The sequence below is a fragment of the Oncorhynchus tshawytscha genome, linkage group LG33, assembly GCF_018296145.1.
Source record: "Oncorhynchus tshawytscha isolate Ot180627B linkage group LG33, Otsh_v2.0, whole genome shotgun sequence".
Taxonomy (NCBI): domain Eukaryota; kingdom Metazoa; phylum Chordata; class Actinopteri; order Salmoniformes; family Salmonidae; genus Oncorhynchus; species Oncorhynchus tshawytscha.
Window position 1 is genome coordinate 12,012,038 of NC_056461.1, and position 16,945 is coordinate 12,028,982.

A 16,945-nucleotide genomic window follows, 5' to 3' on the forward strand; every position below is an offset into this window, starting at 1 on the left:
TTTTACCCTGAGCACTATTCATGATTCAAATAATCAAAGCCAGATAATGAGTAGGTTATTTGAATCATCTGTGTAGTGCTAGAGTAACAACCAAAGTGTGCACCGAAGGTGAGCCCCAGGACTGAGTTTGGGAAACCCTGGTAAAGTCTACGGTATGCTGAGTCTTTTTTTTAATGTAATCCATAGGCATTTTTCAGGGGGCGTGGCCTACTGGGGCATGGAATTACATTTACTCTCAGTTGGCCTAAAATATATCTTAAAGCTCCTCCCTCACTAAGCCACGCCTCTAGTGTTCTACGAAAACAACCGAACTGGCTGTGTCCACTATTTACCCAGCGCTGGGCTGTTTTTAACCCAGCATGTTTACCCACATAGAACTACACGTTTGGAAAGCAGCTATAGCAGGAGGATAAGATGATTACCATTATCTGTCATTGTGTGACAGTGTACTATTCTCATTGCATCGCACTTCTGTATCCTTTCCTCGCTGGTCTCTCAGGGAGCAACAGCCTACGATGGGAACTATGGCGAGGGCTATGACCTGTCCTATGGAGAGGGAGAGGAGGATGAGTACGGAGTCGGCGGAGGTGGCCACGGCAGCAGAACCAGCAGCAGCAGTACTGTCGAAATCGGTGCCGGTGGGGGATCCGTATCAGTCGGGGGCAGTTCTGTTTCTGTTGGGGGCGGTTCCGTCTCTGTGGGTGGATCTGCCAGCGCCGGAGGCGGGGCGGCGAGTGCCGGAGGCGGGGCAACGGGCGCCGGAGGCGGTGCGGCGAGAGCCGGAGGCGGGGCGGCGGGCGCCGGAGGCGGTGCGGCGGGCGCCGGAGGCGGTGCGGAGGGAGCTGGAGCCGGGGGTTCCGTTGCTAGGGGAGCAGGTGGCCAGGGTGTGAATATTGAGGGAGATTACACTGATCTGGAGGGTGTTGGGTTTAAGGAGGAGTCCATCCCTGAGTATGAGGAAGAAGATTATGGCTATGAACACCTGGACTACGGTGGACAGGGGAAAAAGGTGCTGCCGGCAGAGACAGACGAATACTATGGACAGGTAATTATGACTGATGGTGATGACAGCAGTAGTGATGATGATGATGATGATGATGATGATGATGATGATGATGATGATGAAGGGCATGATGACGGTGTCATCTGCAGGTTGATGGGTCTCGAGGAGAGAAAGGACAGAAGGGAGAGCCTGCTATCATTGAGCCTGTGAGTATAATTTCTCCTGTGTGTGTGTGTGTGTGTGTGTCAGTGTGAGAGATTGTGTTAAACACATGTGTGTCTGCGTGAGTGTGTGTATTTCACATCCAAACCATGAAATATCACACACCACTGATTGTGAGTCATATAACACAAACACACAGGTCTCGGGTCTGCAGCAAGGCCCTCAGGTCTGCAGCAAGGCCCTCCTCTGGCCCGGAGGGTAAACATTTGGAGTACGGCTACATCTAGAGATTGTAAACACACTGTGGGCTAGCATAAACACTGACCAGGGAAAGACCCGCTGGGAACGGAGCGGTAGAGAGAGAGAGAGAGATAAACAGGTAGTCCCTAGTTTGGGATTTGAACCCATGACAGTGTTAACTCGAGGAGCTAAAGCCACGGCTATACCTCAAGGATTTTGATTCCTCTACATCGGTCTCTGGTATACCAATGTCATCACTGGCAGCCAATTCATAATTTGTGATCCAAAGCATCCACATCAACACATAGATATTCATAATGCACCACCTCAATCTAAACTTAGTCACAGAATCAAGGGAGTTTTTGAATCCCATGGCTTCAGCCCTATAATCATCCACAGCTGCTTAATTTAAACAAATGTCACTGGGCTTAACTATGTGTTTGTGGGAGTGTTTGTATGTGTGTGACTGAGTGCGCGTGTGTGTGTCCGTGTCCTACCTCAGTGAATGAGCCAGTGAGTCGTCCATCTAGTTCGGATATTAAATCAACAATGAGCGGAGCCCCCTCCTTCCAGTCCAATCCCCGTGTGTCTACAATGACGACATAACCCCCCACCCCCAGCCCACTTCCAGCCCCACCCTGGCTACTCACACACATAAACACACACACACGCTTGCACGCGCACACACATACACACACACACGCGCTTGCATGCGCACACACATACACACACTCCTCTATCTGTTTACTGCTGGGATCAGTCACTCCTGGGTCAAACATCCCTGGCCATACATCTACGCCAAGTATTTGACAGATAGACGCACTATAGGAAAACGGTGACGTGAGCCCATACACACGCACACACACACCTATCCATAGACACACATCAAACAAAAGGAACATGTATGACTATCGGAATGTTAAGAGGTAGAGCAGTAAATGTATTTTTTTTAAACTTGGAAAATAGATGTGGCTTGAATGAGATTTTGCAGGGCTGCAGGCAAACAAAAAAATGCTGAAATCACATAATTCCAACCAAGGCTTTAGTTGTGTCTATGTTATGTTTTTCCCATAAAATGGTCACCACAAAAAAACAAGGATGAGTCTTCACTGTCATGCCCTTTAGCTTTAGCTCATCTGTGAGTGTTTTACGAGCGCACCCTGTTGAGACGGAGACAGAGAGCTGCTGTTTTTAAGTGAGTCGTGGGCAAGGGTCATGTTCAGAGAGACAAGGAGTGCTTACTATGAGACCCCTCCCCCCCACTCCCCCACTCCCCCACTCCCCCTTACTGACCAGGCCATCTTTCTTTATGCATGCTGGGAGCTGGAGGAGCAATTGCCCACCTTGGCTCTGCTATTAGCTGAACAGAGACAGATCTCCGGGACAGATCTCCAGGACACAGAGTTCCTGTGTTCTTATTACCCATAGTCCCCTGATCCATGGGCATGTTGAACATGTTCCATCAGCCTCCTTACTTTGTCCTGATCATTATTTACCCTCCGCTGGTTCCTCCCAGATTGATGTGAAGTGCTAAGTGAAATGACAGGAAGGAATTTATATTAAATTACCCAACACTCCTGGATGGAGAGTAGATATGCAGAATGTGTCTGGACATGTATACATCTGCACACATACTGAAGCAATGCATGCATATGAATGAATGAATGAATACACACACAGGGTTGTACACACACTGTCACACGCACACACACACACACACGCGCACGCTTACAAACACGGTGATAGTGCTGCATGCTCTACAGGCTGCAGCCATCCATCTCTCTGATGTGTTTGTGTGTTTCAGGGAATGCTGGTGGAGGGTCCACCCGGGTCTGAAGGCCCAACAGTAAGTATATCTCTCTATTCTCTCTTTCTGTCTATCTATCTTTCTGTCTGTCTCTCTCTCTCTCTCTCTCTCTCTCTCTCTCTCTCTCTCTCTCTCTCTCTCTCTCTCTCTCTCTCTCGCTCCCTCTTTGTCGGCCTCTCTTTCCGTCTCTCTCTTCCTCTATCTATCTCTCTCTCCCTCCATTTGTCTCAGTCTATTTCTTCAACTCTGTGGGTGTACGTATCTCTCTCTCTCTCTCTCCATCTCTCTCTCGCTCTCTCTCACTCTCTCATTCTTTCTCTCTCTCCATTTGTGTCTGTCTATTTCTCCCCCTCTGTGTGTGTATGTGTGTTTGTACATGTCTCTCTCTCAATTCAATTCAAGGTGCTTTATTGGCATGGGAAACATGTGTTAACATTGCCAAAGCAAGTGAAGTAGATAAAATACAAAAGTGAAATAAACAATAAAAATGAACAGTAAACATTACACTCACAGAAGTTCCAAAAGAATAAATACATCTCTCGCTCGCTCGCTCTCTCGTTCTCATTCTCTCTCTCTCTCTCTCTCGCTCACACACTATGAGCAGGTGTTCATAATGTTTTGTACACTATATAAATATATATATATATATATCTCCATGACATAGACTGACCAGGGGAATCCAGGTGAATGCTATGATCTCATATTGATGTCACTTAAAATGAACTTCAATCAGTGTAGATGAAGGGGAGGAGACTGGTTAAAGAAGGGTGCACCTCAATATTAGGAAGGTGTTCTTAATGTTCTGTACACTCAGAGATATAGGGAGGGAGATAAACACTATCTCCCTTTCTTTCTTTCTTTCTTTCTTTCATTCTTTCTTTCTTTCTTTCTTTCTTTCTTTCTTTCTTTCTTTCTTTCTTTCTCTCTCTCTCTCTCTCTCTCTCTCTCTCTCACACTCTCATCCTTGGCAGTCTATGACTAGTGATTTCCGTTGGAATCTGAGATGCATCTCAGTCTGTGTCACCCACGTATGTCCTGTGTAGTCTGCCTCTGGGTGAGAAGCAGTCGCTATCCCCCAACTGTTCGCTTTGGAACGCCACCACTAGCGTAACAATTGGAGAGAGTGAAACTGTAAGCCCTTTCAGTGTGATTTTGGCAGGGCTTCTTCCCAGTCTAGAGCCTTAGTAATCGGAGTGGTAAAAGCATGACTCACCACTCCTCAAGAGAGACCATTAGTTTACCCCGATGTCCCGGGACCAGTTATTATTCGTTTACCGACGCCTTTATGACACACTTGCTCTTGCAGTCTATTTGATCCCAAGCTGCTGGGTGCTATAGAAGACAGACACTCCACCAAGCAGCAGAGAAATGATAGAGTAAGAGTTTGTAGAGCGAGAGAAACGGGGCACCAGTTGAGATGTATCTTCTAATAGACTGCCTACCTCATACTTCCTCATACATTCCTCTCTCTTCTCCCTTTCCCTTTTTCCATATTTTGTTAAGTTACAGCCTTGTTCTAAAATTGATTAAATTACACATTTCATTCGTCAATCTACACACAATACCGCATAATGACAAAGTGAAAAACAGAAATATCTTACTTAAATAAGTATTCAGACCCTTTGCTATGAGACTCGAAATTGAGCTCAGGTGCATCCTGTTTCCATTGATCATCCCTGAGATGTTTCTACAACTTGATTGGAGTCCACCTGTGGTAAATTCAATTGGTTGGACATGATTTGGAAAGGCACACACCTGTCTATATAAGGTCCCACAGTTGACAGTGCAAGTCAGAGCAAAAACCAAGCCATGAGGTCGAAGGAATTGTCCATAGATTGTGTCAAGGCACAGATCTAGGGAAGGGTACCAAAAAATGTTGACAGCATTGAAGGTTCCCAAGAACACAGTGTCCTCCATCATTCTTAAATGGAAGAATTTTAGAATCACCAAGACTTCCTAGAGCTGGCCACTTGGCCAAATTGAGCAATCGGGGGAGAAGGGCCCTAGTCAGGCTCCACAGAGGAGCTCCAGAGTTCCTCTGTGGAGATGGGAGAACCTTCCAGAAGGACAACCATTTCTGCATTAATCATGCCTTTATGGTAGAGTGGCCAGACGGAATCCACTCCTCAGTAAAAGGCACATGACAGCCCACTTGGAGTTTGCCAAAGGCACCTAAATGACTCTCAGACCACGAGAAACAAGATTCTCTGGTCTGATGAAACCAAGATTGAACTATTTGGCCTGAATGCCAAGTGTCACGTCTGGAGGAAACCTTTTCATACTCTCTGCCTTGTCTGTCTCTTTGTCCACTTATGCTGGACTGTCCTCATCTGTGTTGTTAGAGATGGACAGGGGATTCAAGTTTTAATGCCACGTGCAGAAGTACAGTGAATTGCCTTTCTTGAATGCTCCAAACCCAACAATGGAGTAATCAATATCAATGTAGCACTAAAAGTAACATGGTAGAACAAAAACACACAATAAATACAAATAAGAAGTAAGAAGAACACAAGAAAGTAAGAAGCTATATATAGGATCAGTTTCAATACCATATTTACTATGTGCAGGGATACTGGATACCATCCCTACGGTGAAGCATGGTGGTGGTAGCAACTTGCTGTGGGGATGTTTTTCAGCAGCTGGGACTGTGAAACTAATCAGGATTGAGGGAAAGATGAACGAAGCAAAGTACAGAGAGATCCTTGGTGAAAGCCTGCTCCAGAGCGCTCAGGACCTCAGACTGGGGTGATGGTTCAACATCCAACAGGACAAAAACCCTAAGCACACAGCCGAGACAATGCAGGAGTGGCTTCAGGAAGTCTCTGAATGTCCTTGAGTGGCTCAGCCAGAGCCCGGACTAGAATCTGATCAAACATCTCTGGAGAGACCTGAAAATAGCTGTGCAGCAACACTCCCCAACCAACCTGACAGAGCTTGAGAGGATCTGCAGAGAAGAATGGGAGAAACTCCCCAAATACAGGTGTGTCAACCTAGCATCATACCCAAGAAGACTCGATACTGTAATCGCTGCCAAAGGTACTTCAGCAAAGTACTGACTAAAGGGTCTGAATATGTATCTAAATGTGATATTTCCGTTTTTTTATTTTTTATTATACATTTGCACAAAAAAAATCTAAACACCTGTTTTTGCTTTGACGTTATGGGGTATTGTGTGTAGATTGACTAGGGGGGGAAAAAACGATTTAATCCATTTTAGAATAAGGCTGTAACGTAACAAAATGCGGGGGTTGGGGGGGGAATCAAGGGGTCTAAATACTTTTCCGAATGCACTGTATGTTACTGCGTGAGTAGCATTTTGTTGTGTGTACGTATGAGTGTGATTGCGTGTGTGTGCCGTTCTCTTTGTCTGATGATGTGTATTGTTGTGAAACAGGGTCTCCCTGGACCCCCAGGTTCCTCCGGTTCCCCGGGCAGCCCCGGAGACGCAGGAGAGAGGGTGAGTAACAAGGACACCTCACCAGTAAAACACAACGACATATAAATAACTACACGGGGGACACACACACACACACACAAACACATCATCACATATGTAGCTGTTACAATAAAACCAAAAGGTGTAAATCAAGCTATTGATATACACCTGTAAAAGTTTAGTCCAGGTAAATGATGCCAGGAATACAAACGCGTCAGATTTTTGACAAAACTTGTACATGTGTACATTTTGACCTTGTTGGAGTAAATCCCCCCACCCCTTCTCTCTCTCTATCTCTCTGTCACAGGGTCCGAATGGTCGTGCTGGTCTTCCTGGTGCGGATGGTCTGCCAGGACCTCCAGGGACTGTCCTCATGCTGCCTGTAAGTAAATAACATTGGCTGACAGCTCTAGAATACACAGATCTAGAATATGTAGACTTCCCTGATGCTGCATGTAAGTAAATAACATTATCTGACACTTCAAGAATAAGTGTATAGATATAGATCAAGAACAGAAAGTATGTCTCATGTTCAGTAATAACGCCTGTATGTTTATGCATGTGTGTACGTTCATAATTGTATATTCTATGTTGGCTTGTTGGCTATTGTGTGTGTGTGTGAATGTGTCTTTGTCTGGCAGACTTTCTTGTTAATCTTCCATCCTAATCATGTCCCCTTCTGTACTGCTGTTCTCAAGCTGCCGGCATATTTGTTAGGTTTGTCGCACGGCTAATTCTCTCTTCGCTTCGTTGCATTATCTGATAGAATGCTGATAATATCGATATCGGAGTTCTGTGGGGTTTGGGTCACTGTGTCCTGACCTGTGTGTGAAGTTAGCTATGTGGGATGTGTGTTTTATTGTGTCGGAGGGTATTTAGAGATCTCTGTTCTGGAACGCAAGGAGGGAGTCTCCTTCTGAATCAAATACTTTTCCTCTCTGGCCCCGCCCCGTAAATAGATAGTCCAATCAGAGAATGCTCTGCTGTAAGTCAGCACTCTAGCACCTCCTAGTTGAAGCTTTAGGAGGCTGTGGTTCCGCTCGTTCAGACTCACTCACTTCGGCTCTTCCTCGCCTCTCATTCCCCTTCTCTTCTCCCCTTCTTACTAATGAGATGATTACCTCACACTATTCCCCAATCTCCAGCCCCCCAGCCCCCGCCTTCCTCTTGTCCTCAGACTCCAGCCCAATTGACAGATATAGGAGTCTTACAGGAAGTCCTCCAGCCTCAGACAGGAAGTAGAACAGGTCTAAGTGTTCCTTCCTGTGATCACAGCTGCGAAGGCTAAAGTGAATAGCTAGCCTTTCTGTTTCTTTACTGTTCTGCTTTACTGCTGCTCCTGAGTGTGATGACTTGTCCAGATGTCCTGCTGAAGTCTCAGGAGACCGCAGAGCAGAGCCGTCTAGGAAAGTCAGGCCAATATGTCTGGACATGAACTTAGCCTTAGTCTGGTCAAGGTGCAACTGTAAAGCACAGGCCCTTTTAAATGTTTTCATTTTGTTAAAACATAATGAGAGCTTAGATTTGAGTCATTTAGCAGACCGACATGTCTAGAGCGACAGTTTAGTACATTCATCTTCAGATAGCTAGGTGGGACAACCGCATGCCTTATAACTGTGCTTTATAGCTATGCATTATACCTTTGTTATTAGTTGTAGTTGTGAGCAATAGCCATGTCAACACGTTAACTCGGGCCAAATATAGGTATGTTTGATTGTGGAGAGTTGGATAGTGTGCTTGGAAATTAGGCAGTAAGACCCTATTTGTGTGCCCCTGGTCTCTCTCTCTCTCTCTCTCTCTCTCTCTCTCTCTCTCTCTCTCTCTCTAGGCATGGTTAGATTGTCTGTGTCATGGTTTGGTTTGATTGAGAACGGTGGAATGGTGAGGCTCTCCAGGGACAAGAGAAATATCAAGAAATATAGCCTAGCTAGAGAGATGTCCCTGTGTTGAAGAAAGCAAGGTTTGCCAGCTTCATGCAATCCTGTGTTCAATGTTATTTTTTCCCCTATTTGTATAATAACAAGGTCACGGTTGTGGTGAAAAACCTTCCCCACTGTTGTGTTGTTATTCATTCCAACAGTAACAGAAACAGAAGCACATCTTTGTTGGATCATTCAACTCCAGATGTTGGTCAGAAAATGCAGGTTGCACTACGCACATATCACCACTAGATGCCAGTGTAAGCATCTGGATGGGGAAAAGGGCCATAACCAGGCAGTTGATGTATGAGCTAAGGTTTTTGCAACTGAGTACTTTTAATTGCTTTAAAAAAATATATATAAATCATATTTTGATTTATTTAGACATTCTTTTTGAAGATGAGCTATTTTAGCCTGTAAGCTGACTTGACCTTTTCTTACCCCGCTGAGGTCTCTATTATTTTCTTACTCTCTGCCTTGTCTGTCTCTTTGTCCATGTACCTGTATCTGCTTACGCTGGACTGTCCTCATCTGTGTTGTTAGAGATGGACAGGGGATTCAAGTTTTAATGTCACGTGCAGAAGTACAGTGAAATGCCTTTCTTGGACGCTCCAAACCCAACAATGGAGTAATCAATATCCATGTAGCACTAAAAATAACATAAGGTAGATCAAAAACACAGGAGAAATAAAAATAAGAAGTAAGAAGAACACGAGAAAGTAAGAAGGTATATATAGGATCAGTTTCAATACCATATTTACAATGTGCAGGGATACTGGAGTGATAGAGGTAGATATGGATAGGGGTAAGGTGACTAGGCTTCAGGATATATGATAAACAGAGTAGCAGCAGCTGAAATGATGATTGTATGTGAGGTTGCGTGTGTTGAGTCAGTAGAAATAAAGTACAAGGGTCAACTCAGAGAGTCTGTGTAGCCATTCTGTTAACTATTTAGCAATCTTATGGCTTGGGGATAGAGGCTGCTCAGGAGCCTGTTGTTGTCAGACTTACCAACCCTCTGTAGCGCCATCGAGGGCGGTGCTGTTGCCATACCAAGCAGTGATGCAGCCAGTCAAGATGCTCTCAATTTTTGAGGATTTGAGGGCCCATGCCAAACCTTTTCAACCTCCTGAGAGGGATGAGGCGCTGTCGTGCCTTCTTCATGACTGTGCGTGTTTGAGTGGACCATTTGGACACCGAGGATCTTGTAGCTCTCGATCCGCTCCACTGCAGCCCCGTCAATGTGGATGGGGGCATGCTCACCCCCCTGTTTCCTCTATTCAACAATCAGCTCTTTTGGCGTTGAGGGAAAGGTTGTTGTCCCAGCAGCACACTTCCAGGTCACTGACCTCCTCCTTGTAGGCTGTCTCATCGTCACCGGTGATCAAGTATGCTACCGTCGAGTCGTCAGCGAACTTGATGATGGTGTTGGAGTTGTGTGTGGCCACACAGTCGTAGATGAACAGGGAGTACAGGAGTGGACTAAGCACACACCCCTGTGGAGCCCCTATGTTGAAGGTCAGCATGGCGGATATGATGTTGTCTACTCTCACCATCTGGGGTCGGCCCATCAGGAAATCCAGGATCCAGTTGCAGAGGGAGGTGTTCAGTCCCAGGGTCCTAAACTTGGTAACGAGCTTTGAGGGCACTATGGTGTTGAACGCTGAGCTGTAGTCAATTAACAGCATTCTCACACACTGTAGATATTTCACTTATCTAGGTGGGCGAGGGCCATGTGGAGTGCGATCTGTTGGGGCGGTATGCAAATTGGAGTGGGCCTAGTGTGGCTGGGATGATGGAGTTGTGTGCCATAACGAGCCTCTCAAAGCACTTCATGATTACAGATGTGAGTGCTACAGGGATGTAGTCATTGTGGCATGAAGCATTAAAGTTCTTGGGAACAGGAATGATGATGTTCAGTATAAGACGCGGGGATTACAGACTGGGACAAGGAGAGGTTGGAAATGACCGTGAATATGCCTGCCAGCTGATCTGTGCTTGTTCTGAGAACGCGTCCTGGAATACCGTCCGGCCCCGCGGCCCGTGTGTTGGCCTGATTCACGTCGGACTCGGAGAGAGCGAGGTCCTCTGGGTCGGTGGGGCCCCTCACGCACGGTACGGTGCTGTTGTTGTCGAGGCGTGCATAAAATGCATTGAGTTCGTCTGGAAGAGTTGGGCAGATCACGGCTGGGTCTTCCCTTGTAATCCGTCATACTTGAGTAAAAGTAAAGATGCCTTAATAGAAAATGACTCAAGTAAATAGACAAAATGCCCTTATGTTGATGACTTATTGCAAATCCAATCACGTTGATTCAACGTTATCACATTGATTTTTGGGGGTTGAAATGATGTGGAAACAACGTTGATTCACAGAGTTTTTGCCCAGTGGGATGGGTCTGATTATTGGTTCTGAGTTCTGCTTTCACCTTCAGTTCCGGTTCAGTTCTGGAGGAGACTCTGGACAGAAGGGACCTCAGGTGTCTGCTCAGGAGGCTCAGATGCAAGCCATCATGCAACAGGCCAGGGTAAGGGTTACGCACACTCACGCACACACACACACACACACATACACACAATTTTGTATCTCTCTTACAAAGTGCTGTTTTCTCTCTCCAGCTTGCGATGCGTGGTCCTACTGGCCCTATGGGTTTGACTGGTAGATCTGGTCCTCTGGTACGTACCAAAGTCTTCCTCAGTTTCCCCTCACAGACACACAAACACTAACCACTGTCACATACACAGCCTGAGGATAAATAATGATGGTGCTCATAGTTGATAAGATCATATTGAAATTGTAATTCTGATGCTACAACAGTAATAGTGTTTTGGCTGTGGCCTGATCTGGGGTCTACCATGACCTTTGTGTGACCTTGTTGTGTTTGTCCTCCTCCCAGGGTTCTCCAGGTGTGTCTGGACTGAAGGGAGATTCTGGAGAGACTGGTCCTCAGGTAAGGCAGATGGAAGGTTCTAGACCACTAGAACCACTGAATGTTCTAGACCACTGGAACCACTAGAACCACTCTCCTGTAATCGCTATGCTGGGCTATGCAGGGCTATGCTGTAAACACAACTTACTTTGGTTCTTTTATTAGGGTTCCTTTTTTTTGGGGGGTTCTGTGGTAGGGTTCTCTTGTTGGGTTCTCCAGTAACATTGTTCATTGTTTCAGGGACCTCGTGGACCAATGGGTTCTCATGGACCCCTTGGGAAGCCTGGTAGAAGGGTAAGTGTAATTGGGACTCTTGCACTGGCATTTTAGTTTGGCATGCAGATTAGGATTGATTTTATTCATGTATTGTATTGCTCTTGTGTTGTATGTTTACGCTGACTACTTCATGCTGAGCTCTTGACAGGTTTCTCTTTGCAAAAGGTTTCTAACCTCAAAAGGTCTTTCCAGGTTAAATAAAGTAAAAAATAAAACAAAAAATAAAAAGGATTGTGCCCTTCAGGAAGGAGAGGGAAGTGATTGAAGTGTTATTGTTGCTAGGTGTTGTAAGGTCTATATATTCTGTGTTTCCAGGGACGTGCTGGATCTGACGGAGCCAGAGGCATGCCTGGTCAGACCGGAACCAAGGGAGACAGAGGTTTCGATGGTTTAGCCGGACTTCCTGGTGAGAAGGGACACAGAGTAAGTCAAACCCCTTTTCTTTTTCTTTTTTTTAATCTACATTGTATTTTCTAGTCCAATGTTTGTGTGTCTTTGCCATTGTGATTGTCTGTGTGTGTCACTGATCTGTATTATGTTGGTTCATTTAGGGCGAAGCTGGTCCCCATGGACCTCCCGGACCCACAGGAGAGGATGGAGAGAGAGTAAGCACCACCACACATCCTATCTCCCTCCCGACATCTCTTATCATCTCTACCCAATTTTTCTTGCTCGATATTTCTTCATCCTCCTGTGTGTGTGTGTGTGTGTATGCGTCCGTAGGTCAGTATGTCCGTGCGGTGTGTGTGTGTCTGCGTATGTGTGATTGGTAAGTGTGTGTGATCTAAGTGTCTGCCGTCAGTCATGTAAATCAGCCATCCTCCTCACATACACCATCTCTCATCTCACACCATCACTCATCTCACACCATCACTCACTCCCCGTCTGGCTCATCCTACTGCGCTACATCTGTACTCTCCTCCTTTCCCCTCCTTTCATACCTCCTCTCCCCATCACCCTCTCTCCTCTACTCCGACCTCCCGCTTCCTGTTCTGATCATGTCACGTTCTGTTTTCAGGGAGACGATGGAGAGATTGGGCCACGTGGTCTGCCTGGTGAGCCAGTAAGTGTTGACCTTTTTTAAGATCTACCACCTTGTCGTTTGGTATTTTTTGGTAATTTATTCAGATCCCCATTAGCTGTTGCAAAAGCAGCAGCTGCTCTTCCTGGGGTTCAACACGAACCATAATACAGAATGACATAATACAGAACATCATTAGACATGAACAGCTCAAGGGCAGAACTATATACATTTTTATAAAGGCACACGTACCCTACATATCAATGTATACACACACACTATCTAGGTCAAATAGGGTAGAGGCGTTGTGCCGCGAGGTGTTGCTTTATCTGTTTATAATAATAATAATAGGTTTGCTGTTTATTTGAGCAATATGAGATGGAAGGAAGTTCCGTGCAATAAGGGCTCTATATAATACTGTACGCTTTCTTGAATTTGGGGACTGTGAAAAGACCCCTGGTGGCAAGTCTGGTGGGATAAGTGTGTGCGTCAGAGCTGTGTGTAAGGTGTCTATGCAAACAATTTGGGATTTTCAACACTTTAATGTGTTAACTCTTAGCCAAGAGAGACTGGCGTGCATAGTGTTTATATCAGCCCTCTGACAACAATGACGAGCAAGACATTCCGCTCTGTTCTGGGCCAGCTGCAGCTTAACTAGGTCTTTCCTTGCAGCTCTCAACCACACAGCTGGACAATAATCAAGATATGACTAGAGCCTGCAGGACTTGCTTTTTGGAGTGTGGTGTCAAAAATGCAGATCATCTCTTTATTACAGACAGACCTCTGCCCATCTTTACAACCATTGAATCTTTGTGTTTTGACCATGACAGTTTACAAGCTAAGGTAACACAACATAATTTAGTCTCCTCAACTTGTTTAACAGCCACACCATTCATTACCAGATTCAGCTGAGGTCTAGAACTTAGGGAATGATTTGTACCAAATACAATGCTCTTAGTTTTAGAGATGTTCAGGACCAGTTTATTACTGGCCATCCATTCCAAAACAGACTGCAACTCTTTGTTAAGGGTTTCAGTGACTTCATTAGCTGTGGTTGGCGATGTGTATAAGGTTGAATCATCAGCATACACGGACACAAATGCCGGTCATTGGTAAAAACATTGTCATTGTGACACTTGCATCTCAATAAAGCACGTGTTGACATATCTAGGAACAGGATATGACATAAAGTCCAGCTAATGGTATATGCACACAGTCTTGTACACAGCTTTAGTTATTTAGCTCACTAGCCTATATGTGAATCTGAGGGTAGATTCCTCTTGTTCACAGCCTGCTTTCCTCACGGCTGGTGGACAGGCTCCTATACGTCTACAGACGAGCTTCCCTTCCTCTCTGACAGGATTTCCCCCTGCGGAGAGGAGAAATGAGACAGGTAGAGAGGATGGGAGTTCGAGGAAGAGACTGGGAGAGAATCATTAGTGGTCAATTGTGTGGTGCAGTATTTTAGACACACCACCAGGGGGTGGTACAACCACTTGTTTTCTGAAATTTACTTGCTCTGAGAGGAAGGTGCTTTGAGCCACAGCACTACGATACGAATGTTTGAGAGCATTGAAAAGAGCAGACATCAAGAATAGTGAAATCAGTCTAGGACGGCGCAGAACGATTCAAGAAGCTTCAAGCATGTTTTAGATGAAAATCCATTATTCATTGTTGTGACAAGGAATTTTATATCTACATTTAACAAAATTCTATATTTATTTAGTAACTTTTGAAAAAGATCCTGGTGTTGATGTTGTTTGAAACATATTTTGATCAATTGTTTCTTTCTCTCTCCAGGGACCTCGTGGTTTGCTGGGACCAAAGGGACCTCAGGGACCTCCCGGGCAACTTGTGAGTTTAGAATGCACGCACGCAAACACTTGCACACACACACAGACATACATACCCACACACACAGTCACACACACTTTCATTTCACACTCAAATTCAGATACAGATGTAGTGGATACGTGGATTCCCCATCGAGGGAATTCATTTCTGCAGCTCGTAGCAAAACTAACAAAAGTACAAAGTACAAACAAAACAAAAATGATGTTTATTGTCACATACACCAGAAAGGCACAGCTAGTTCTTTTACAGGGTCTGCCATAGTAGTACGGCGCCCCTGAAGCAAACTAGGGTTAAGTGCCTTGCTCAAGGGCACAACGGCAGATTTTTTTAACGACACCCACAGGGAAATACCACATACAACAACTCCACAACATCACAGGAAGTTGGTGGCACCTTAATTGGGGAGGATGGGCTCGTGGTAATGGCTGGAGTGAAATGATTGGAACGCTATCAAATGCGTCAAGCACATGGTGATGCCGTTCCGTTTGCTCCGGTCCAGACATTATTATGAGCCGTTCTCAGCCAGCCTCCTGTTCACTTCATACATCAGATGATAAGAAGGGCTATGGCTATAGATACGGAGCTATTAATGTCTCCCACATTACCTTCTCTACATCATTTGATGTGAGGGAAATCTCCCCTTGTCCCGATAGCATGTTGGTTCAGATTGGGGAAGGTATCTACAGCGTATATACAATTGAAGCCGGAAGTTTACATACACCTTGGCCAAATACATTTAAACTCAGTTTTTCACAATTCCTGACATTTAATCCTAGTAAGACTTACCTGTCTTAGGTCAGTTAGGATCACCACTTTATTTTAAGAATGTGAATGTAGAGAGAATGATTTCTTTCAGCTTTTATTTTTTCCATCCCATTCCCAGTGGGTCAGAAGTTTACATACACTCAATTAGTATTTGGTAGCATTGCCTTTACATTCTTTAACTTGGGTCAAACATTTCTGGTAGCCTTCCACAAGCTTCCCACAATAAGTTGGGTGAATTTTGGCCCATTCCTCCTGACAGAGCTGGTGTAACTGAGTCAGGTTTGTAAGCCTCCTTGCTCGCACACGCTTTTTCAGTTCTGCCCACAAATTCTCTATGGGATTGAGGTCAATGCTTTGTGATGGCCACTCCAATCCCTTGACTTTGTTGTCCTTAAGCCATTTTGCCACGACTTTGGAAGTATGCTTGGGGTCTTTGTCCATTTGGAAGACCCACTTGCAACCAAGCTTTAACTTCCTGACTGATGTCTTGAGATGTTGCTTCAATATATCCACATACTTTTGCCACCTCATGATGCTATCTAATTTGTGAAGTGTACCTGTGAAATTGTGCTCCTGCAGCAAAGCACCCCCACAACATGATGTTGCCACCCCCGTGTTTCACGGTTGGGATGGTGTTCTTCAGCTTGCAAGCCTCCCCCTTTTTCCTCCAAACATAACGATGGTAATTATGGCCAAACAGTTCTATTTTTTTCATCAAACCAGAGGACATTTCTCCAAAAAGTACAATCTTTCTCCCCATGTACAGCTGGAATCCATAGTCTGGCTTTTTCATGGTGGTTTTGGAGCAGTGGCTTCTTCCTTGCTGAGCCTCCTTTCAGTTTATGTCGATATAGGACTCGTTTTACTGTGGATATAAAAAACTTTTGTACCTGATTCCTCCAGCATCTTGACAAGGTCCTTTGCTGTTGTTCTGGGATTGATCTTCACTTTTCACACCAAAGTACGTTCATCTATAGAATAAAGAATGCGTCTCCTTCCTGAGCGGTATGACAGTGGTCCCATGGTGTTTATACGTACTATTGTTTGTGCAGATAGATGTGGTACCTTCAGGTGTTTAGAAATTGCTCCCAAGGATGAACCAGCCTTGTGGATGTCTACAATTGAGGTCTTGGCTGAGGTCTTCTGAGGTCTTGGCTGATTTCTTTAGATTTTCCCATGATGTCAAGCAAAGAGGCACTGAGTTTGAAGGTAGGCTTTGAAATACATCCACAGGTACACCTCCAATTGACTCAAATGATGTCAATTAGCCTATCAGAAGCTTCTAAAGCCATGACATAATTTTCTGGAATTTTCCAAGCTGTTCAAAGGCACAGTCAACTTAGTGGATGTAAACTTCTGACCCACTGGAATTGTGATACAGTGCATTATAAGTTAAATAATCTGTCTGTAAGCAATTGTTGGAAAAATGACTTGTGTCATGCTCAAAGTAGATGTCTTAACCGACTTGCCAAAACTATAGCTTGTTAACAAGACATTTGTGGAGTGGTTCAAAAATGAGTTTTAATGACTCCAAC

The 16,945-nt window shown here is 45.0% G+C and overlaps 1 protein-coding gene across 3 annotated transcripts in view; it reads left to right on the top strand.

Annotated features, from left to right (window-relative positions):
* Positions 1 to 16,945, top strand: part of LOC112230892 (collagen alpha-1(V) chain) — a 127,192-nt gene that overhangs the window by 72,887 nt on the left and 37,360 nt on the right. For all 3 annotated transcript variants that reach the window (XM_042311160.1, XM_042311161.1, XM_042311162.1), the window contains exons 8-20: positions 500 to 1,045; positions 1,153 to 1,209; positions 3,210 to 3,251; positions 6,607 to 6,669; positions 6,956 to 7,030; positions 11,000 to 11,092; positions 11,184 to 11,240; positions 11,462 to 11,515; positions 11,735 to 11,788; positions 12,086 to 12,193; positions 12,322 to 12,375; positions 12,789 to 12,833; positions 14,592 to 14,645. In XM_042311160.1, coding sequence (XP_042167094.1) covers positions 500 to 1,045; positions 1,153 to 1,209; positions 3,210 to 3,251; positions 6,607 to 6,669; positions 6,956 to 7,030; positions 11,000 to 11,092; positions 11,184 to 11,240; positions 11,462 to 11,515; positions 11,735 to 11,788; positions 12,086 to 12,193; positions 12,322 to 12,375; positions 12,789 to 12,833; positions 14,592 to 14,645 — 1,302 coding nt within the window. The remainder of the gene's footprint in view (positions 1 to 499; positions 1,046 to 1,152; positions 1,210 to 3,209; positions 3,252 to 6,606; positions 6,670 to 6,955; positions 7,031 to 10,999; positions 11,093 to 11,183; positions 11,241 to 11,461; positions 11,516 to 11,734; positions 11,789 to 12,085; positions 12,194 to 12,321; positions 12,376 to 12,788; positions 12,834 to 14,591; positions 14,646 to 16,945) is intronic.